The sequence below is a fragment of the Haemorhous mexicanus genome, chromosome 12, assembly GCF_027477595.1.
Source record: "Haemorhous mexicanus isolate bHaeMex1 chromosome 12, bHaeMex1.pri, whole genome shotgun sequence".
Lineage (NCBI taxonomy): Eukaryota > Metazoa > Chordata > Aves > Passeriformes > Fringillidae > Haemorhous > Haemorhous mexicanus.
In genome coordinates, this window is record NC_082352.1 from 8,010,250 (window position 1) to 8,034,607 (window position 24,358).

The window sequence follows — 24,358 nt, forward strand, 5'->3', positions numbered from 1 at the left end:
AAATACTGTCTCAAGAAATAAAATGCAGCTGCATATTTTTGTGTCATAAATATATAGAAAACTGCTGAAATACCTACTGTAATTTACTATCTCTGTCCTTTGTTTATAACTAACTAATGAACTGATTTCTTCGTACAGTATATTATAGTAGCACCAGATAGCAGTGCTATGGTTAAGGTTGTGTCAGCATTTCCATTATAAATCCTGTTTTTCAGGGGTTTATAACTCAGCTGTGAAAATGCAGCCCAGGCTAAAACTTGGCACACAAGGTCTCTGCCAGGAAGCACATTTATTTTACAAATTTCCCCAAAATGTCTCTTGGAATGTTCTGGGATCATATGAACACAAATTATACAAATATAGTAAAAGTTTACTAGTTTATAACTCAGCACTTTTTTATCTATAGAAACAGGCTTGATTAAAAAAAAAAAAAAAAAGCAAAAAAAAAAAGCAGAAGCTTGTCCCTTTACAAAATGACAGGCTAGCACACCTTTGCCCTGGAAGGAGAAAAAAATTAATATTTTAAAATCCCGTGAAGCATCACTCCTAAGCAGAACACTGTTTTTGAATACCCAGGAATATTTTCATGCTAAATAAAACACAAGGCTACAGAATTAGATTGTTGAACATTTACCATTGGGTCCTCACGCTGCGAGTGAACTTGCATTAAACCTCACATTAATAAAGCACTTAATCACAAGAAGCCTGTGTGTCTAGCTCTGTGTTTGGCTCAGCCAAATGCCATTTGGCTATCAAAGACCTGTTTTGATTAGCAACTAGTGCCAAGAAGCAGGGAGAGGAGTGGCTCACAGAAACGAGAAACGCTTCTTTTCACAGTTAATCACCCAAAGAGGAGCAGAAAAAAACACAGAACAGCAATGGCTGAGAGGCAAATCCAAAGTCAGCCCCGGGGACAACACAACAGCCCAGGTCCCATCCTGCCAGTCACCGGGGCTCACAAGGCTCTGCTGTGGGAAGCTCATGGCCAGGGCTGGAGCCACCTTACCTGGGGCACCCTAATTTCCAACTTCCCAAAGTGGAACAGCTTCACTGACGTGCCTCAAAGGAACGGCAGGCAAACAATGCAACAGCCCAGTACAGCAGCAAAAAGCACCAGTCAGCACAGGAGACAGTGTTATATGAGAGGCTGGGAGTGTTTTCTATCTTTCAAACAGATTTACTGGGATATAAACGGGTGAGGGGAGGGGGGCAAGGAGCACTGCATTCTCCCCCCTGCTTTCTCACACAGCACACACTGCCAGGCATGGCAAGGGGGAATTTGTGGCCCCAACATGGGCCCATTTGTGCTGCCCATGCCCAGCCTGACCTGGGTTTTTGACACTGGCTTTTTCTGAAAACACCCCAGGAGTCCATACAAAGTAGGCTGCTGCATCCCAAGCAGAGCTGCTGCTCCCTCCCACACAGCATTAGAACACACAGAAGATGCTGGCCAACCTTTCTCATGCGGCTACCTCTGTCCAAAACCTCACATCTTCAGGTAAGCTACAACCCCAAGCAGAGGAACAATGGCAGAGGTGCAGCAGAACCCAGGCAGTGCTGGCTGGGTGCCCCAAAAACCACAGCAGCACAAAACACATGCCCAAGGAGCAGCTGCCTCCCACAGCCACTTCCCTCTGCTAAGCACCTGAACTGCAGGAAGAGTTTCATCCCCAGCCTTGGCCCAAGGCTGCCGAAACAAAACCACTCACGCTCCAGCACAATCATCACGGATGTCCCATCTGCCATGGGAAGTACACGAGACAAAAATCACTCGGGCACATTCAAAACTGTTTACATTAAACAATGAAAAGGAGACTGTGAGAACAAACGTGCTGCAGCTCACACTGAGTCATGTGTCAGCCCTGCAGAGCGGTGAGCCAGCAGGTCCTTCCCTGGCCCCACGAGCCCAGAGAGGCAGACAGATGCTCCATTGCAGCTGCAGAGCCAAGCTGCCCACGCAAAAAGCAAGTCCCCTGCAGAAGCAGGAACATTTGACCGACTGGTGGCTGAAGACACAGCATTTGCCAACAAGAAAGACAAACCAAATGTTATTGACAGCAGAGGGTTGGAGGGGAAACGTCTGAAATTCACCACATTGAGGCTGCATGGCACTGATATTACCCACTGCAAAGCCCAGACAGGGGCTGCACAAAGCTCCTGGCCCTCCACCCCTAACATGTTCCGAAAAGAAAAGATTTTAGCAAGGTCTTATTATGGTTCCAGGGTTCTTCTTGCTCTCCTGCAGGAGGGGGCTGCAGTAGAAAGGGGCACCCTATTTAACCAAGGGAGAGCAGCTGGACCCAATCCCTGGCTAACAATGCTCAGCTGCTCCACTGGTGCTTCTTTAGCCTCCCACTCTTCACACCCTCTTTGGGTAAGAGGGCCTTACCCAAACAGAATTTTCTGTGGGGCATTTTCCTGATTTCTAGCTTATTTCTGGGGGAAGATACAGGGATAATTACTTTTCCATATACTTTATATTAGTTTGTGATTCTGCTCCCAAGGAGGGCAGGGAGCTGAAGCCTGTTGGTATATTTTGAAAGGGAAGAGGGGGGAAGCAATCTAACATATACATTCTGTTAAATAAGGATGCAAAATGGATCTCTAACTGCTGTGTGGGTCAGTTCCTAATGAGTGTCTGTTCCATTGGCAGTCTGACTATTCCATGTCAGTCAGTGATGCCTGGCTATCCCAGGCTGCAATATTAATGTATGTTTCTTTAAGAAAATACATAGCATTTGCAGCATAATGTAGAGGATATGCCATAGTGTTTTTGATTATTAAGCTAAATAGCCATGTAAAATGAGTATAGCATATTGGCACTAATTCCTGCTGTACTGAGGCTCCTTTGTGAAACTAGTTAATTAGTTTCCCCCACCCCCCCATCCAAAATTTTGCTTGAATAAATTTGTGGTTAGCACAAGTATGAAGAATTCTGCTTTTCTTGGCAAATTTTTTCTCTCTTCCCCCATTTTCAAAGGAAACTTCCCCCATCTATTGGGATAGCAGTGTTCGTCTTGGATAAAGATGACTGGCTGAAGAAGTAACATTAACAAAAATTTATTTTGTGTAGCAAAACAGCTGCCCATATTTTCTCTCAGTGTAACTGTCCATCACACCATAAGGTGAACCAACAGATTCTGCAGACTGTTATAAACATGTTAATTCTTTAATAAATTAGCCACAAAAGAAGTGTTAATTAACTAGTAAAAATGTTTAGGGATTCTGTGAGAAAAAAAAAAATCATAAGGATTGAAAAATGTATGCTTAGCGATATGTAAAAAAATACAGGTTTTTAACTCAGTTTCTGAGACTTTTACAACAAAGTAGAGAGAAAGACAGATGAAATTATGTTCTGACTACATGCACTGAATAAGCCCAAAGGGAACCTCTGTATATAGTTATCAGTGGCACTGAAATCTGCTTAGGAAAGCAACAAGTCTTTTGTTCTGTTGACAACAGTTATTACAATTAATTCATTTTGTGATTGGTATTTGCACTGAGTGACAAGGTGTTATTTTACCTCAGTAAAAGTTAAAATGGTAATACCTACATGCGAAATAACACTGAGTTTGCTATCACTCACTCAAGAAAAGAAAAGACTCTGTTCAGAAATGCCTGCTCAGCCACTACTCCTGCAAACCTGAAGTGTTAGCATCAGGCTTCTCCTGCTCTTATCTCCCCGGATTTATGGTTTTGCTCTTCTAAAAGTTTATTTGGGAGGAAAAAAAGAATAAAAAAAAAAATTGCCTACTTTTTGCCGAAGTGACAGAACAAAGCATCCGTGAACAGAGCAAGGGGTCTGCAAAGGCTCGGCTGCAGCGGGGGTGAGACCCCGGCTGTCGATGCAGGCAGCCCGGGGTGTCAGTGCTGGGGGACACAGCGTGCCCGGGCGGAGAGCCCCAGCCGGGCTGGCTCTGGGGGCTGCCGGGCTGAGAGCACTGCCCTCCAGGGACAGAGACAGCCGCAGCCGTGGGCAGGGTGCTCTCCGTGCCATGCCCTGGGAGCATGGTCCCAGGGCGGTCCGTACCCGCGGCCCGGCTGTGCTCTGCGCCGGTGGGATGCTCTCGGAGCCCCGCGACAGCCGCGGGCTGGCTGCGGCCCCGATCCTCGCAGGGACACGGAGCCGTCACCCCCCAAGGGGCCAGAGCAGGCTCTTTGTGGCCGGAGGCACGGCAAGGAGCCGGGCAGATGCTGGTGCTGCGGGCACCGAGATCTCAGGGCTACGGGCACGAGTCACAGGGCTCCCGGTGCTGCGGAGCGCGGCCCGTCCCGGTGCCGCAAGGCGGGAGAGGTGCGGGGCCCAGGGCAACGTGCAGGGCACGGCCAGCAAAACCGAGCCCCATGGCGACAGCCATACCTGGCTCTGGGACACCCGAGTCCAATGGCTACAGCCACACCTGGCTCTGGGACACCCGAGCCCCATGGCGACAGCCACACCTGGCTCTGGGACACCTGAGTCCCATGGCTACAGCCACACCTGCCTCAAGCCCCTCTCTGGAATAGCTGAGCCCCATGGCTACAGCCACACCTGCCTCAAGCCCCTCTCTAGAATAGCTGAGCCCCATGGCTACAGTCACACCTGGCTCTGGCCCCTCTCTGCAATACCTGAGCCCCATGGCTACAGCCACACCTGACTCTGGGACACCCGAGCCCCATGGCTACAGCCACACCTGGCTCTGCCCCCTCTCTGCAATACCTGTGCACATCTGCATAGGGAGTGGGCCCCACAGCTGCTTTCTAGACCCTCAGCTGCCCAATTTTAGCATGAGAAAGACAAAGTAAGGAGTGAGGAGCATTAGATGATATAAATTTTACTTTTTGTAGCAGGGCCCAGCAAACCAAGGAAAGTTTGCAGCACTAGCAAATGGCAAATAATCCATTAGCTATGGATATTTCAGCACGTCTCTACTTTTATTATGAGTTAGCCCCTCTAAACCATTGACTTAACAGAGAATCATTATAAATCCCCATTTTGAATTTTTTTATTAGCAGTATTTATCACCTTCTCAAAATCAATCCTATATTTTTAAATTAAAACAAATGACTACTTGTACTGCAATCAATATGAGTACATTTCCCTTTTTTAAAAGGAGAAAAAATGGAATACAAAGAAATGTCCTTCTTTGGCTGCATCAATCCAATTTCAATATAATTCAATATTTAATAAATATAATCCTCCATGTCTGTGCAGGGAAACATCATAAAAAATGCAAAAGGCTTCTTGGTCTCCAATAACTTGTATGAAACAAAGTGTTTCCTTATTCCTTCCATAAATACTGCAGTCATATGCTACTATGTTTTGTTCTTCCTGCTTATTAGAAAGAGTTTGCTCTGATTATGTATAAGAAAGGTTGTTTACATATTTCATGATTAAAAATCCAAAATGCCTACCTACCATCTCCAGAAAAATATCATCTTTACCTCCTTATACTTCTTTGACTTGTCGTTTTTGAAAGGGCAAGGAAGAAAAACCTTATATAATACCTAATTTGTACATCTGTGGTTTCCCTCTGACTTGCATAGGCACCATATGTTTTTAATTATCATAATAGCCTTAAAGAACCTGTTCAGTGGGAAACACATATGATCCTTTTATTAGTGGTTTGCAATTTAAACAGTTTTAACAGAAAAGGTCTGGCTGTAAGGGACTGAGAAGCACAAAGGTCTAAAAACCCTGTTATTGACCTCTGAAAGCATGAGTTCAGATCCCACCCACCGAGGTGGGACCTGGCTCTCCTGCCTCTGACAGAGGTAATCAGTTGCACGTGAAATGGCTCTTCTGGACCTCAAAAGACATAATCTCCAATCTCAAATGACTTGATGCTTCAGTCAGCAACTGGCAGAGTGAAACCAGGGTCTGTGAACACCACCCTGTACCCACTCTGTGCCTGCTCCTGCCTAGCAAACACTCTCACAGCCATGGTGCTGTAGGAGAAGCCCTGCGAGCTCCAAAAGCCCAGAATTTCAGCAATTCTTATGAGTCATTGCCCTTTCAAATTCCCAGTTTTGTCCTTTATGCAAACGCAAGACTGGTGAGCACGCCAATATCCCAGTCATTCGGAGGTAGGAATTAAATTTAACAAGTTCAATTCACTCCTGATTCTGGACATCTAAACACATAATCAGTCTGATAATGTTATTAATTATCATTCAAGTGACAACCTTTGACACTGGCATGCTCCCACAACCTCCCTACTCCAACAACTCAAACAGAAAATTGTTGGCATGAAAACCCACAGTCTTATGAACAGAAATTGCAAATAAGCAGGCACTGAACATACAACGGGGAATGAGCAAAATCCCCCTTTTCAGAGAGAAAGCAGAGGCTCACACAATAGCTCAGTCGACCCAAAATGAAATTCTGCACAACTTCATCCCAAAACAGATAATTTTCACCCCAAACAAAGGTCTATGGGGAGAAGAGGGTGGGGAAGGGAGCCTAGCTAAAATTACACTGAGGCTGGAAGTCGTTATGGCTCCATCTCAGGAGATGGATGGTGTCCTCATTAGAAGGAAGCTTTATTTAGATGGACAGACAGAATCCTTATTAGAACATTAGGCTGAAAAGTTTAAGTGTCAGGAAATACAAAATTAGGATTCTGCAAATAAATGCTGACTTGGAGAAAAAAAAAAAAACTTAGAGCTTCCAGTACAGATCTCACTGGAGATACTTAGGAAAAAATGCAATCACTCAGGAATTGCAATCTCCCATGCCAATCTAACCCTTCAAGGGTATCCTTGGAAAACTCTGTTTCACAGAAGTCAGAGGAGATCCCTTTTCTTGGGCAAAGTGGTTTCCACTCATGATCTGATGCTATCAGCTCCATCCCTGGCTGCACACTGAGCCCAGAGGGAAGGGAGGATTCAGGAGCTGCCATCCCCCATGCCAACCATTTCAGGAAAAGCCCATCCAAAGGGGAACATGCTAATGTTGGAAACCCATTTCCAGCTGCGCAGACCCCAAAAACTCTGAATCAGCCATTCCTTGCCCTTCCCTGTCTCATTCCCCATTCTCAGGCCCTCTGCTTTCTCCAGGGAAACTGGAGGTATTTTGCAGTGATGGAAAGACAAGCTTAATTATTTTGCATACAAAAGAGATGGTCATAGTTTTCCATTTTACCTGCAAGCTAATGGATCTTGGGATACCAGACGTGGATGCTCAAAATCCCCTCTGGAGCCCTTCTGGTGATTTGTCGTCTCTTGGTAGCCTTTGGTGCACACGGATCTCTGCCGAGGTAATATGTGAGCTATTGCACACTAAAAGCAGATTTTTGAGAGAGGAAGCTCAGGCACACACACACACACCCCCACCCCTGCCCAGGCACCCTCCACCCCCTCATCCTGCACCTGGCTCCAAGGTGCAGGGACCTGAGGAGGATCTTCTCACCCCCTGGGCTTCCATGGGCCAGGCAGCAAAGGCACGGCAGGGTTTGCTCCTGAGAGCAGAGCTCTGCAAGGCGTGGTCCTTGTCCCTGTCCCAGGGTCATGGGGAAGGACTGAGGGTGCTGCTATCTCCCACACTTTGCTGGGACAGACCCAGGCAGCTGGTGACATGGAAATGCTCACCTGAGCTCCCTGTGCCTCTCGTATTCAGCAGGTGATGGCAGAGGGTCACCACCTGCACATCATAGACCTGCCCCCTTTGCCAGGCTCTAGGCCTCCACACTGAACTTTCTGCTTGGGCCAGAAGGGGATGCTTATAGAAATAGAAATACATTTTCTGCTGGAAAATGTAAAAGAAAAATAACATATTGCATTTGATCACCTAAGTAAATATAGATGTCTTTCTTTAAGAGTCTGGGGCTTTTGTTTCCAAAGTGAATCCAGCACAGATTTAGCTTTCCTTTCCCACAGCCTCACCCGTAGCTCATCAGGGTGAAGTTCTCTGGTGAACAGAGGTGCTCAGTGTTTAGGCTGCAGCCTGGGGAGGATGGCAGGGGACGCCATGGTTGCAGTCACTCAGCCAGAGGATGATCACTGACCAGGCCAGCCTGACTTACACAGTCAGGTTTGTGTACCTCTCACACCACCTTTTAAGCAAGCCCCCAGCAAAGGAGGGAGCAGGCACATCTCCCACCAGGATGTATTTCCTCGCCGTTGGAAACACACACAGGATCCATCCCTCCCTCCATCCATCTGTTGAATTGATGTCTGCCACCACCAAGTACAGTCAGCCCAGGGACCCCTCATGCTGCAAGTCTTAAAGTGCTTCTACTTCCTCCTCTTCTTCTCCCACAGACAGTTCTACCTTAAGAGAAATCCCAGCTCTGGGCCTGAGAAAACTCTTTCTTTTTTCTCTTTAAGGATCCTCCTTTCACAGTAAGGATCCTCCAAATTTCCAAAAAGTGGATAACAACAATACCACTGTGATCCCATCTGCACACAGCAATGGCACTGTAATGCATAGAGCATAAACCACCAAATTCCCACAGACAGCATCTGTCTTACTACAAACAATGGACCATTATCTTGTAAATAATTCTGATTAAGCTGCAGCATTTTCCCCAAACAAACAGTAGGGGAGCAGAGGGTGAGGATTTTTCTAGTGGGAGTGTCGGTTTTCTCCTTCCCCAGCACTGACACTCAGTTTTTTATTCAATTGATTGGCCCCCTCCTCTCCCTGCTCTGTCCCCCATGGCTTGGTTTTCATCTTCTGACCTTATCCTGCTGTCAATCATTTTGGCAACTAAAGAGGGAGCCGTCATGTTAATGGGATTCCCACCTCTATCCTTTGGGAAAGCTTTTCTGGTTTGTTTTCTTCTTTTTCACCCAATGTACAGTTATATAATGATTAGTGAATATACCCACCAGCCCTCCCATTACTGAACAGTTCTGCTGTCGGGGGATGGAAAACAGCGGCACCGCTGGGCACTCCTTGGTGCTGGCCAGGTTTTGGGGATGTCTGGTTGTGTGGGTGATGTGTCTCAGTGTGTTTGGCATCTGGATGAACATGGCACGGCAGCAAACTTTGCTGGGTAAAAGCTGTCACCCTCTTCAAACTCCCAGCAGGGAGAGCAGAGCCCCCAGCTGCCGGCAGTGGGGAGTGGGGCAGGCTTCTCCAGCCCCCAGGAGCAGCACACTGCTCTGCTCTGCACTCCAGCTGGCAGGCTGAGCCAGCAACAGGTTAACAAGCATGATCTGACAGGATTTAAAAGAGAACCGAGCACACAGCCTGGAACAGGGTTAGGTGTGCAAAGGGAAAATTAAAATGAGACACAATCAGGGCTAAGGTGGCCTTTTTCTAATGTTCTCAAATTGATCTATGTGGCAGCTGTGAATTGAGGAGAGCCCCAAAGAAATCCTGAATTTCATCTTTAACCTATTCATCTCAATGCACAAACCTTTTCTGATATGTCTCTCTTGATAAATGTCCCATTTCTATATGGCTGAAGTGTTGGTTTTTCTTCCCTGCATCCTCTTAATTTGCCTTGTTATTCATGTGAGAATTTTGGGGTCAAACACAGTTCCAGGCTTGCATTAAAAAAAAATAAAAATAAAAATAAAAAAGGAGCAAGGACTGACACAGGATGGGGACATTGAATAACATTCAAGAAAAATTTTAACTTCCAAGTCGCGAACTGAAATCACTGACATTCAATAAAAAACCACACAAGAGCCAATTCAGCCACCAGACTGGGATCTTCTGAGCACCATGGGGACCAGTCACAGTGCCCTGAACAGGAGGGACAAACTGTGGCAGACAGTGTGGCAGGGCCTCAGTCCCTACAGGGAGCTGCTCACACAGGGGAGCTGCAGCAGTGGGGAGGGAGCAGCCCTGCAGACACTGCTGAGCCATCGCCAGTGTGGCTGGTGGCACACGGGGCTGGCGTGATGTGACAGTGGCCAAAGCCTGCCAGCTCGGCCCAGCTGGCACCCCAAAGAGGCCTGAGGTAAAGATTCATGGATTTGGTGAGAAGATATTATGGTCAAAGCATGCCACAGCTGCGGCAGAGAGCCCTGAGCTCCATTGCTGGGCAGGGCAGGGTAAGAGAGGTTTTGGTGATGGGCTCTCGGGCTGATTGGGAAGTCAGGCTCACCCACACCACTGGGGCACTGCAGGCATGTACACACCCAACCCCTATTTGCAACACGTGTTTATTTTCAGCAGGAAATTTTTATAGCTTACTGTAGTTATGTCAGAGAAGGAAGCTTTTGTACACTGAGGGCTTATATAATGTTCTTCATCTTCAAAGTGCTTTACAAACATTAATTAATTCATTTATCCTCACAGCACTCCTACCAGGGAGACAAGTACTATTATTTTCCATTTCGTTATGTAGAATCCAAAGCAAAAAACTTATTTCTTTCCATGGTCAGTGAGCGAACCACAGGTAGACCTGCAGGAGAAGTGAGGATTGCCAGCTTCTGAACAGGATGCCCCCCTCCCCAAACAGTTTTTTAAAGACTCGTGTTCTGACAGAGTCATGCCACGTATTGGGATATGCCTTGGGTTTTTCCTTCAGTAAGAGATAATTAAGGAACAATTCCCTCTCTGATCCCCAGCATGGCATGCTATTTTCTACCCCACTGTTGCTCTGCAGCTGAACAATGGCTGTTCTATGCAGGGAAGGGCGCTACAGACACCCCGGATCAGAGGAGATCGGCTTAAAGGAGCTGGCTGGCCTTCGTCTCGCCCCGCAGACAATGGGCTGGGCAAGGCAGCCTGGGTGCACATGCCTGACGTGGGGGTGGCTTCAGGGACACCTGTTTGTAAATGGCACTGCTCTGGGCAGGAGCCTCTCTTAGCTGAAATCACTCACACCCAGTATATCTGTCTAGAAATATCATGTAGTAGGAAAATTGCTGTGGTTTCCCGTATCTGGTGTTGATCCCAGTATTTGGTCTCAATCCTAAGTGGAATCCTTTGACATTCATGTGGGAGGGGTGCAGAGTGGTTCACCTCTGTGGTGCTGCTGTAAATAAACCTCTTTCCTGTCTGCTCCTCTCCAGCAAATGAGCAGCTGCTTCAAATGGCAATAACAGTTACTGTGAGCTCAAGAGGCTCCATTTCAAGACAGCTCAAAAACCAAAAACTGTGACCGGGCCTTCTAAGGAAGTGTTCAGATCCAAGAATTTGAAGCAAAATCAGGGATGACAAACTGGGAAAAAACTCCTTGAAATTTTATAATTCCTGAGAAAGACAAGTTTCACCTGTTACAATCCCTGTTAGTGGAGACCTTGGCCACCCTGGGTTTTTTCCCACTTTATGTTTTTACAATAATCAAACTGCTTAAAGCCCCAAACTTTCTAGGTAATTTTCAAGCTCAAAAAAATACATTAACAGAGTAAGCCATGGCATACTGCAGAAGATATGACCATGTCCTTCTGGGGAAAGGCCCATACCTAGACGTTGCTTCAGAACAATCAGAACAACTGTTTAGTGATAAATGTTTTTTGCATATGACTCATCAACCCTTGATAACAGGATTCCTTATATAATACAAGTGCTGACACAGCCTTCACTTGAGTGGTGTGACTGCAGCTGTATAATTACAACTTTAGATTTGATGTTATGGACCTTAGGTTATGCCATTCAGACAAATGCTCCATTGTAATACAGAGATATTTTTTCCTTAGTCATATTGCCCACAGGACAATAAGGACTATATTCACAGCTCACTGCATAGAAGTTTAGGCATAGAACAGCCAACGGTACCACACAAAATGAGATTATACCCAATGGGGGTTAAATGGATTCATAATTGCCACTTTTTCTTGTCTCTTTTTTTTTTTTTTCTATGCTCCTAGTTGATACTTTTTTGGAAGTGCTCTCCAAATAAAAGGAAGAACAATGTCACACTGAGTCTGGATAAATGTTACAGTTGTCTCACAAATGCTGTATTATTTCTAGCCCTTCCAAAATAATATAATTGTCCTACTGCTGAACCACAGATTTTTCTCAGTATGACACAGAACACTAAAATGTCAGGTCCTGACTCATGGTGTTTTGGTGGAATAAATAAAAAGTACCAATATGCTATTCAGAAGGGGGAGCATTAATGAAGACGTGACACCGGGAGCCCCAGCCATGTTTTCCTTTAGCTCCCACTGCACGCTCAGCGGTGCTCCGGACAGCCTGCCCCCTGTCAGGGACCCCATCCTGGAAACACTTACCATGGACCTGGGTGGTGCTACTGGCACTGGCAAGGCTGGCTGCTGGTTCTCCTAAGCTTGCTTTACCTCGGGAGAATCCTATGTGGGCCTGGGGAGGGAGGCTATTCTCAGGATGCTCACCGCACATTCTTCCCATGGGAAACCAAAGGAGCGTTCAGGGTTATTTGCAGGATGGGAGCTGTGACTTCAGTAAGGCTGGGCATGATTACCCAAAAAAGATCACTCTTTCTCTGTGCTCCTTGTATTTGTCCACTGGGACAGGCCTTGCACACCCATCCCTCACTAATTCTGCATTGCCAGCTGCAGCACCAGAACCCCGTATTTGGCACTCCCTGGCCGAGCACCCCGGCACTGATATTTACACACTTAATCCACCCACACTGCTCATTTTCAACCCAGTGCCACCCACAAAAATTTCTACTGGATTTTAATAGTGACAGAGGAGAAACAGCTCCCACATTCCCAAGGTATTTTCTGTGACAGAGGAAACAAGTTTACTGCCCCCCCTTATACACCTGCCTAACCATACATGGCACCATTCTAATGCAAAAATTATGGGATTTTTAATAAATATAATTTACAAGGCCAACAAGCAGTTTTGTAGAGTTTTCCTCTCAAAGTATCAAACAACTGTGGTTTGCATGAGTGGTCTTTGGTCTACCAAAAGGTACAACAGTTTCTCAGAGAGTTTTCTTGAATTAATCAACAAAATGACTCAAAACTGCACTAATGGTTAACAGCTTTTTTTTTTATTAGCAACACTGAGATAAGTTATTGAAGCATTTTAGTATTGTTTTACATTCCATTCAGAAGTGACCTAACTTGTAACTCCATATACATTTAAAGATATAGTTTGACACTTATTCAGAAAGCAACAATTATTAAAACTTACATACCTTCATTACCAGGAAACCTTAATATATTTTCTAATTACTTCCAACAATACTCTATTCCAAAGCACATGATAACCCACTAGAAGTTTACACATTTCACTTCAATCACAGGTTTTAAATTGTGGATGTCAGAGTGCTGTTCATTGAATTTTACTGTCTTTCTTGGTTAATATTGGAAAACCTGGCACAATATATTAAGCTAGAAATATTGCTTAAAGAATATGAAAAAAGATAACTACAGTATTTTTTCCTGCTAAAGCATTACAAAATACAGGACCATTAAAAACTCAAATAGAAATGACAATAAATAACCTTAAAAATGTTAAGAGAATTTTCACTCATACTAAAGTCCATTCCCTAAGCTTGCCAAACACATAAATAACAGAACATATTCAGGACCTCTATTTTTGTACTATTATGATGGTTTGTTATATATTGTGGATGTATTGTGTATACATATATTAATGCTTACACTTAAGGTATATATTTTTTTCTTTGCTGATACAATTAATAAGCCTCAGGTAATTATTTATCCCTGGCACTACAGGCATCTAGATAGGTGGGAGCAAAACTCAGAAATTCCAGATATGCAATGCTGTGCATAACAAGATCATCTCTGCATAAAGATATCCTAGGTTCCTTAGATTACAAAGATGAATTTGGTTATTTATTCCTGAAAGCCTGTAACATAAAATTATAATTGCTGTCAAATTAATTGTTTAAAATTGGCCTCATAATAGGTATTAATCGTACACTTAGTTTTGACTCACAAGAATGTCTAAATTGCTCATGTTTATGAGTAGTTATAGGAAATACTATACCTCAGACACAAGAATGTATATTCCTGAACCAAAACACAAACCAGAGCATTGTCTCACTTTGGAAAGACCTGGAAACATCTCTATGCTTCTGCCTAATCCTAAATTATAATTTAAATTTGACCTGGATATGACAAAAACAATAAGAATATATTGTTTGGTAGATGAAACTTAGAGCAAAAATCATCCAGCTCTAAGCTTACATCATTATTTTGTCTCTGCAAAGAAAAGAAAAGCCTTTCTGTGCTAGGGATTTGCCTTGGTGCGGCTGGCCACTGATGTCTGAAATCAAGGCACATACCAAGGCCTCCTTTTGCAAACACAATCCCCCTTTCAGATGAGGTGCTAGGAGGGACTGAATGCCTCCAGTCTCTCTGGGAATAGGAGGTACTCAGCACTTGGCTGTATCAGATATTTTAGGGGTTAATTTCCAGAAACATAAATGGAATGGGAATGTCACACCACAGTATGAAGAATGGTAAGAACTAAGAGTTTCCGACAGTAAACAAAATGGTGATACTGAACTTGACACCTGACCAATTTCTGATACAACAAAATACAATCAAATTAAATTACATGAAAACAGCAATGAAATTTAAAGTCAAATAAACACAGGACCTGATTCTGCAATCCTTAGTCATGTAAGTAGTGCTACTCATCAGGAATGAGGGATGCAAGACTGGGCCCTTAGCTTCTGCTTAGGAAGTCAATGTTGATTCAGACAGTATCTCTTCTAGCCAAAAATATGCAGCAAAAGGAAAGTAACATAAACAAGGCTAAATGTCAACAGTGTTTGCAGACTTACAGACACCATCCATTTGTTTGTACTGAAATGACTAGCGAACCATTTGGCAAATACAATGCTATTCACAGACCAGCCCTTTTATCCAGCAACACAAACTTCACTGGATCACTGGCATTCCCAGTTAATTAAAAAAAGGAAGCAAGCCTTATGAGTTTGGTTTGATATTGCCATGCAAATGGCACTGTGACATCCAGAAGTGTGTCTGAAACCCAGTTGGGGGCCGAGGTGCTGATCTCCTGTTCAGAGGAACAGTTTGTACTCTAAAAGCTGCCCTTGGACCTCCTAACTGAAACTAAGAAACTTCTTCAAAAGCACAATAATGGGGTAAAGAAAAGCCTGCTCTAAAACTTCCATATCATTTCATTCTGCCTTGAAGGAAAAGAATATTCTGGGTACTCCTCCAGCTGCAGATCAGGACAAAGCGTTCCTTAAGTGCGTTACATGATATTGTAAATGGCCAGTGCTACAATTTGCTGTAGTAAGATGACCTTCCATTGCCTCAGAGCTGTCCTAGAGCTTGGATATATCAGACCTATTGCTTCTTAATACGGATTTTATAATTTAAAAGTTCTGCTATAAGGATTCAGGTGAAGCCATCACAAATAATTAAAAATCTTTTTCCGTGTTTCATGTGTTGGTGGTAGTTCTGACGGGGTTAGCATTATGATCTTTTTGGTTTTGACACCTGTGGCAATAAGCAATTTACAACAACTAAATTCACTAGTTAAACATTGGGGTAGAGCACTATAATTATGTGACAATAAAGCTGTAATAATCTGCCACAATTGATCTTCCCCTTGCCCAGCCCTCTTGTCTGCGCTGCAGTTCCACATTTGGAAGGTATTTCAGAAAGTTACAATGCTGAACATTTTAATAATTCTGTGCAATGCTGAAAGCTTTCTGCTGCAAAGGAAACTGAAAGTGCTCAGCCCTTTGCAGGACCAGAACTCCAAAGCTGCTCCCATGTTTCAGAGGGGCCCTGCCCTGTTTTCATACAGTGAAAGAAGTGATGATGGGGTGGAGCCTGTGCAGGAGAAAACAGCACTAATTGCAGAGGAAAGCAAGCATGAATGGAAGCAAATTAGATTTAGAGACAACATGGAACTAATACTTTAGGACATCATTAAGTGTGGATTCAATAGCACTAACCCATTAAGCAGCCAGCTAACACCCAGGACTATATCTGGCCAGTGGCTCTGTAGCCCATCAGCTCTCCTTTGAAAGCCTGAGTACTTCCCAAGTAGCAAATGCAAGTAGGGAAATTTTACCATCTCGGTCACAAAGCAGAGAAATTTAAAGGGGAGGAGAGAGAGAAGGGATAGGGTCTTGTCACAAAGAGCCTTGTGCACAAATCACAAGTAAATTAAGGTATTGGAGCAGAAGGTAGAACATTATTGTGATGCAACTACATGTGTGTGGGAAGACAAGCAGAAAAAGAGAAGAGCATAAATGGAAAGGAAAACAGATCTTTCAAAACTTAAATACAAAATAGATCTAGAGCCTCCAAGCATAACTTGTCAAATCAGCAAGGGCCGTGAAAGCAGAGTACACAGATGCTCAAGACAGCTACCAAGACATGGACCTTGGGTCTCCCCTCCCCACTGGGCTACTTGGTGCCAATCAGCAAGGAAAGACCTGTCCTCTTCTTAGGAACTGAGTGCCAGCAACATTAACAAGATCCACTCCTAGGTAGAATCACCTGAGACTCCAAAACCAAGTACAGTTCAGGAGTAACGCTAAAATTATCTATGCTCTTTTTTTTTCTTTCTCTTCATTCTGCTGTATAAGGAGAACTATTACAAAAATTCGTGATTTTTTCTCAGTAGCATTTTGACATGAAAATTTCTTTATTATGCAGTAATTATGGTTCTTTCCTAATTGTGTCTTTCATCCCTGCAGCCTGAAGCATGATAGGAGCATAAATGAATTATGTGTACATCATCAGTCTCCCTCATTCTCCATGACAGGGAAACTGAGGGATGCTTCCACATGTGCACTGGCTTTCTGAAACAACAATGTGAGTTGGTGGCATTCTTCTCTAGGAACAAACCTATTTTTGTGCCAAGATTTTTGCTTAAAAACTGACCTACTATCTTAGGGTAAAATCTAAAAGTGATCCACATGGATTGCTGAATACCCCAGCTCGTTTTTAGGCAGCCAGAAATTCAACTCAATTAGCGTGGCCAGCTAAAGAAGCAATCTCAGCTTACTGAAGCTGAAATATTTTATTTCAATTTTATTTCCTCTCTATTCTGACCATGGAAAGTGCACTATGCCTTGCTCTCTGAGTGGGCAAGGACTGTTATCAAGTGCATCAATGTTTTCTCTTGAGAAGTCAACAACACACATATCACTGGCTGTAAAAAGAAACACAAATGCATGGAGTCTCCCCAAACACAAAAGGAACATGAGAATCATGCCCTGAAATCAGGTGCTGGAGGTGTGTCTCAAGTTTTCTGATCTCCCAGGCAGTGGCAGAGACAAAGAGAACCGTGACTTTGGTCATGGGCTTCATGCAGGAGGAAAGGAAGGAAGGCTAATAAATGAACAGGGTGCTCCTGATTGCTAATCTGCAAGTGCAGAAACATCAGGTGGGATTCCCCACACTAACATGCACAGATGGAGTGTGATTTCACAGTATAAAATGTCACTGAGAAAATGAAAACTCTCCAAAAACCACTACTTTCGAGTGGGTGGTGTCCAAGCCAATCAAACAAAAAAAAAAAGAGCTTGTTCATACTCATCCACTTTTCTGTGAGATAGTGAGGAAAATGAAATAATGTATTTAAATACATCAACCTTTATACTTATGTTCTGCAAACACCAATAGAATGACAGAAAAGCATTTTAAAAAGCTATTTTTTGAGGGGGGAGACAGAAGGACTCCCACTGCATTTTCAATTTAAAAAAGGCTTAAAAAGTAGAACAGAGAAGCTTCTGTTGTTTCTTTTTTTCCTTCATACTTCAAGTCAAATCCATTATCACTGGGCAGAGCTTGTGAAAGGGATATGGTCTTTAAAATCATATAAACTCAAGCTATCATAAAATGTCTGTTGAATTGATTGGAAGATGAAACAAAAAACTAATGGAAGTAACATGACCTCATTTCAATAATAATATTAGAGGGTTTTTTTCTGTTGTTGTTTTAAAAATCTTATGCCTGTGAAAAAGTATAAAGATATTTTGCACAAAGCACCTAATCTTAGTTTTCTATTTTTTTTTCAACTTTTTGTTTAGACAGTAATTTCTCTGCTGTATTTTTTTGTTGTTGTTAATTGATTTTACTCCACAAATGGAAAAAAATCCAAGTAGGATTTTACCTGCTGTAAATTAAATCTACTATTAACTCTTTTCAATAATGTAAATGCTGCTTTTGAAGACTCTAGAAATATTTCCAACTACCTAAATTGCTTCTTGGTGCACTGAGACACAGAAGTTTACAAGTAAGGCCACATGGATACTTGGGCAGATATTGGTTAAATGACAGATATGGACAGATAATGACAATATTGTGGAGTCACAATGCTCTAAGGATGCATTTTATCTCTAAGTGAGATAAAACTTGTGTGTAGGTATCATACTTTTTTTATCAGATCAACTAATACAGATGGAAAAGCAGGGAGGAGCCTGGAGAGGGCTTTGAACATCTACACTGCCAGTAAAACCAGACAAAGCTCCCTCTAACCTTAGGTTAACCAGGGGAGCCACTCTTAAGTGCTTGCAGATTGAGGGTTTCATTTTAAATTGTCAGGCTTTAAAACTGTTGATAACGTTTTCTTTTCTTTTTCTTTTATTTTTTAACTAGAATACATTTTATTGTGTATGTTCAGGTCTGACAATGAGTTTTCTGATTAATTTGAAGGTTAGGTAAAATGAACATTACTGAAGTTTTTGTGTCCTTTGCTGACTCTGCTTTTTAAAGTGATACTGTTTTCAAAGGATTTACACTCAAAAATCTCTTTCAAACAAACACTATGCTGACAAAATAGGAGCTAAATAATAAAACCAAAAATCCTCAATCTCATTTGTTCCAAATAGATTTAGCTTTAATTCTTGTAAATATGAAGCGTGTGATATGGGGAAGTAAAACTGCAGTTTTGTAAATCAGACTAGAAAGAGTAAAAGGTGGTTTTATTTGTTTGGAGTGTTGTTATTTTAATTACCTGGAGGCATACTCTTAATCAGGCAAATCACAATTTACACAACTGCTAGTTAGAATAGTGAAAATGGTCAAGGGCAAGTACTGCATGTGTGCCATTGAACCAAACCAGAAAATTATAAGTAAAAAAAAAAAGGGAGGGAAAGAAAATAAAAGAAAAAAAATCTATTGAACACAGGTAGACACATTCCATGCACTTGGCCTTTGATTTCATTAATGTTGTGGTAACTGAACATACCCCAATCCAAAGAAAGAAAGGGGGGAAAATAAAAGAGAGAAAGCAAGGTTTGCTTGGCAAAGCATCCAGTGTTTTTCATGGGTTCATATGTCAAAATACTGAAACGTTTGCAAGTTACCATGTATATTTTGTATATTTTTTAAAACTTTTTCCTCCTTTGAGTATGCTAAAGCAGTAAGTATCCCCTTCCGATGCCACTAGCACAGATAGTCTATATTGCTGCTACTCTAGTTTAAAAAGCAGGTTCTTTCTAAAATCCTGTTTAATTATGCATGCAGCACTGCTGATTTCAATGGAGTAGACCACATATAGGACAAGAATTTGGCCCACAGGGTTTAACATTTAAAAAAATGTATTACTAACAAACATGACTAAGTATATTTAAAGAGCAGCTTCATGATTCTGCACAAGTGTTTTCTGAAATGGTCTAAAAGAAGGTCTAAAACTTACCACACAAGTCAGGTCTCTTGATACATCCACTAGTTGCTGTGCTACTTGCAAGTCCATTAAAGGCTGCTAAGCCATCAGAGCTGTAAGCTCTTAGGACTGACAACATCTTCATCTGCTTCTCCAGGACCTGCGGACCCTGAACTTGTTCGGGTTTCATCACTTCTTGTGCAGTTTCGTGTGAGGAGAGAAGATTCTGACTGTGCCACTGCTTTTCTGAAGCTTGTGGCAGTGGTGATACGAGCCCTTGTGTGGGTGGTGAGGTGACTGCACTTTGTATATTGTCGCCTCCTTCACTGCTTTCTTTATTTAGGGCAGACAACTGCTTATTCATAATATCTGGTTCTGTGTCAATGTCCTCATCTTCAATGTTTTCCTCCTTGGAAGATTCCATATCCTCAGATGAAGCTATGTCAGAAAGGTCATCAATAGCACTTTTATTTACAGAGTCAGAGAGCAGAATATTTGGGTCATCTTCGGATTGTGTTTTTATTTCGGATTCATTACTGGTGCAAGAATTTTGTGTTCCCGTGCCAATAACACCAGGATAAACACCGAACTGCTTATAGAAGTCTGTTGTAAAATTACAAAAAGTGGATTCCATGTGGCTGGGCCAGGCAGCGCTCTTTTGCTCTCCCAGGGTCTCTTTATTTTGTCCTTGGGTCATTTTCTCAGAAGCTGTGTCCAGCTGGCTCAGCATGTTTGAAACTCCTGCCTCCTTGCTGGACTGCACAGAGGAGGGGAGCAAGCTCACTTTGTTCACCGAGGCTGAAACCTCTCTAGACTGCTCCTTGCTGTTGCTTATGATGTTGTCTTTACGTTTAGCCTTGCCCAAGTGATTGGCTTGGAGGTGCAGAGCCATTAGCTCCATGGATGAAGTTGTAAAGGAACAAAATAAGCAGCCGTGCCAGGCAATGTTGTCCTGTACAGTGACAGAGGAACCTGGCAGGGAGGCTGCATCGGGCCTTACCGACAAGTCCAGAGGTTCGTATTGCGACTTTTCTGTTTTCCGCTGGGAGGACTTGCTATTTATCTTCTCCTCACCACCGTCTGAGCCCAGAGCTTTTGCTGAAAGTGGATCTGAGAGAGCTTTATCCTTCATTTCTTTTTCTTTCTTCAAAGAACTTAGGACAAAGCTGTCCATGAAAGCTTGCAAAGACCCTTGAAAGTTCACACCGTTCCCGACCATGTTCTGGTAAGCACGGCCAAGTTCAGAGAAGTGTGTTCCTTTGGAAGATATGTCTGAACCCTTCATATTTTCTGAAGATCCTTCAGATGACATGCCAACTGCTTGTCCTTGCTGATCTCCAGAAGACAGCATTCCTGACGTCCACTGCTGCGAGACCATGCCGCTTCGGAAGTCGATACCAGGAAGTCCCTTGAAGGCTCCTCTCAGTATGTCTGGCCTGATAAACACAGAGCTTTTACTGGGTGTCTCATCCTTGTGCTCCTGACTCGCACTCTGCCCAGAGAGGGGTCCTGCTCCGTTCTGTCGCTCCCGATGGTGCCGCTCCAGGTGGTATTTGAGGGATGCAGACTGAGTGCCAGCATAGTCACAATGTGGACACTTGTAGGGCTTCTCACCTATAGGTGTGGACAAAGAGGAAAATATAAAGAAAGTTAACTGTACTTTGGGCTACGGATGAGTGGAGAAATTTAAAAATCAGCATTAGCTGCTTGCAAACAAAAAGATCTTGGTACTAATAATTCATTTCTTAAAAGGAAACACCTTTAATCGAAGACTAATTCTTAAACTGAGTATTTCTAAAATGGGTTTCTAGAATGTGGGGCTATTCAGGAATGACATGGTATCTACACACAATTAGCCATCCTTTTCTTAATCTAACATGTAGAAAACTGTTGTAGAATTAAAAGCTATGATTATGAAAATGAAGCATAACAATTTCAACCACAGTAATCATTAAAAGTACAAGTTTAAAAAAAAAGGAGACAAAGAATGTAACAAATGGATGGTTGCAATATTTTGTGTATACAATTGCTCTAAAATTTGTTTAAATTATACACATGGAAACCATTTTTAAACCTAAAAATTTTATGGCACTGTTACGCAAGACTGAAATGAATGATTTAAGTCTTGCTCTGCAGTAAATCATGGATATAATTAGCAAATGGCATACTGCACAAGTAATTTATCATTATTTGGAGGGCACCATTCCAGAAGGATTCAAAGATCTGCAGACCTACTGCATTGTTTCTAAATAAAGAACTATAAATACAGATTCTATAAAATATTAATATCATTACACTACATAATGATTGCAGCATATAAGAACATATAGTTAAAATAAAAAGTAGTCTGTAAAAAGAAATTGAGTAATAAAAAGTACAAAGTATATTTAGTTTCTGTATTTGAAATTAGTATTATCTACTGATTTTTGCAGTCCTTTAATTTTGTACTAATGACATTTCTAAGGCTCAAGTAGTAAAATGCATAATTTACCTACCATAAGCACTTTTCTTGGTTTGGCTTGAATAGAGTTTTAAAGCATATAAGATGATTTCCATGAATTAAGTAAATATTTGAAGCCCACACTAAACTTTTATTGTTCTTCCTATACTTTCAAAGAGGCAAAAGATTTTACACATATAATAAATATTCACATATAGTCATAAAGACATATCTGAAAAGAATGTACATTTAAGCAAAGGTGTCTCTAAATTTTTGCAGAGCATTGTTAGCAATGCAGAATTCTTTTAAAAGACAAAGTATGGAAATCCTCTCTAAAAGTGACAGAAATCTGAAAGACCTGCAAGCTGTCAATACTGGCAATTGTTTCTATGAGGGAGCTCTGCAAGAAGAAAAAACTGCTTTTTCTAGGTAGCTTTTTTTTCATAAGTGATACAAAAGACAAAGACAAGCCTCTCCCAATGGTATAATGGAAACATTTGTTTTGAAAACTTCCTCCACAGTAAAAATGCTGTATAATATGTAGTTCACCAAACCAGCTGGAAAGTTATCCGCTTTCAAATAACCTCAAAATCTGCTAAAAACAAAATTGAAAAGCTTTCAAACTTCTGTTATTTAAGCGAGAGGCTCAAGTGAAGGGCTGGTAAATACTTGGGAAGCTCTCAGTGATGGCAGGAATTTACTGACGAGAGGTGAGCCCAGAACACTCCCATGGCCACGGAGGGCTGCACGAGAGCTCCTGACATGAACAGGGGCAGGATCCCTGCTGCACTCCAGCCAGGGCTGAAGCACCTCACCAGCAGTGGAAATTCTAAACACATCATGTAATCCTAAAGCTAAATGGTGAGACATGAGAGCTTGATATCAAAGCACATCAATCGACCCTTTTAGAGGAGAAAAGCACAGAACCTCAAACAGGAGGTGCTCAGCAGAGGGAGAGGTAGTAATTAATTAGCATGGTTCATACTTTAGGCCTTAGTCCACACAGTTTAACAGGAGAAATCAGAATTAAACATTTCGATGGAATTTCTGAGTCCTTCCCAGTCACCTAATTAAGCTCTGCTGCTTTACTGATGAGGAGCAGGGGCTGTGTTTAGTGGGAGTTGTGTAGACACAAACAGTTCCTACTGAGCCACAAGCCTGAGACAGAACATGCCTGTCTGGGCCTCCCTGGTGCCAGGTGGGCACCTGAGCATGTACACACCCATCACAGGCCTTTGAGAGAGGGACAAGAGGACACAGGACACTGGCTGTCTATTTGTTTGCAGTTCTGCAGGGCTGTTTGGGAGTGTGCAAACCCTGACAGCTGTGCTGCCAGTCAGAACAGGGCCAGACAGTGATGCTGGGTTTACAGCATCACTGTAGTATTTTTGGAGCTGCTTTCAGTTCTGATGTTTGTCCCACCAGTTACTGTCAGCAGTCACTAGTGACTTCTGATACAACTTCAGTACTTCACGTGTTGCCTAATATATAATGAGACTGGTGAAAAACAAGTGCCAGACTCTACAGGGTTAAATGTTCTCACTTTTGAAGTTTCACTCCTCTTAATTGAAAAGCTCTTCCTCAGCATCCCCTATGCCTTTACTGAAATCTTTAACACAATTATATTGAGCACTTCCTTTTATTCCAATGATAGTTCAGTGTGTTTGCATTGCACATCAAGTGGCACCATCAGAAAGTGTGTCCCAGCGTTGCAGGCACTACATCAGCTGCTGGAGAACTATTGCAGGGAGAAGGAGAAATTTGGAATTTAGTCTGTACTGATGTTGCTGAAAACATGCAGAAACTGCTTAAAGCACTGTGCATATGTAAGAATGGGTACAAGTTAAAAAATGTTAACAGGGGAAAATGCTAGTTCTGTTTTGTACTTCTAAAAGTACCTTCAGTCTAAAGCCCTGGGCACAACATACTCTTATTCTGAATTGCTAAGCCTTGAAGTCATTCCATTTTCTGCTCTAAGGCCTCTCCACAGAGCAAGCTTCCTTTCAGCAGAGGAGATCTGCACACAGCTCACCACCAGTGCCATGAGCATTGGACTGAAGGAAGACACTGACTGAGACAGTGTGATAAAAAGTTCAAATCTCTCCCAGCCTTGGTGTGCTGCCTCTGTGGTGCTCCCACCCCTCACACGGCTAGAAAGGAGATCTAAAGCTGAAGGTCTGAAATTGAACTCAACATGTAGCAACACACTGTGCCACCTTTGCAATCCAGGACTGGCCAAACAGCATTGTTCAAAGGGAGCTATTCAAAACCTCGCTGTTCTCTGCCAGATCCAAGCACTGGCACTGGTTAGTTTATTTCAAAGCAGTCTTAAATGCTGCTATTTCAAGGGCAGGCATTGGGAGAAGGGAGTAGGATGGAGTCAATCATCTTTGAATCTTTTTAATTTAGTCTGTCAGTATTTCCTAAATTCAGTAATTGTGCAGTTATTTAGATGCTACTTCATCCATTCA

At 42.7% G+C, this 24,358-nt stretch overlaps 1 protein-coding gene across 1 annotated transcript in view; it reads right to left on the reverse strand.

Annotated features, from left to right (window-relative positions):
* The window catches only part of ZNF536 (zinc finger protein 536), a 289,579-nt gene that overhangs the window by 98,935 nt on the left and 166,286 nt on the right, over positions 1-24,358 (reverse strand). Inside the window, exon 7 of the mRNA XM_059857004.1 lies at positions 19,481-21,061. Coding sequence (XP_059712987.1) covers positions 19,481-21,061 — 1,581 coding nt within the window. The remainder of the gene's footprint in view (positions 1-19,480; positions 21,062-24,358) is intronic.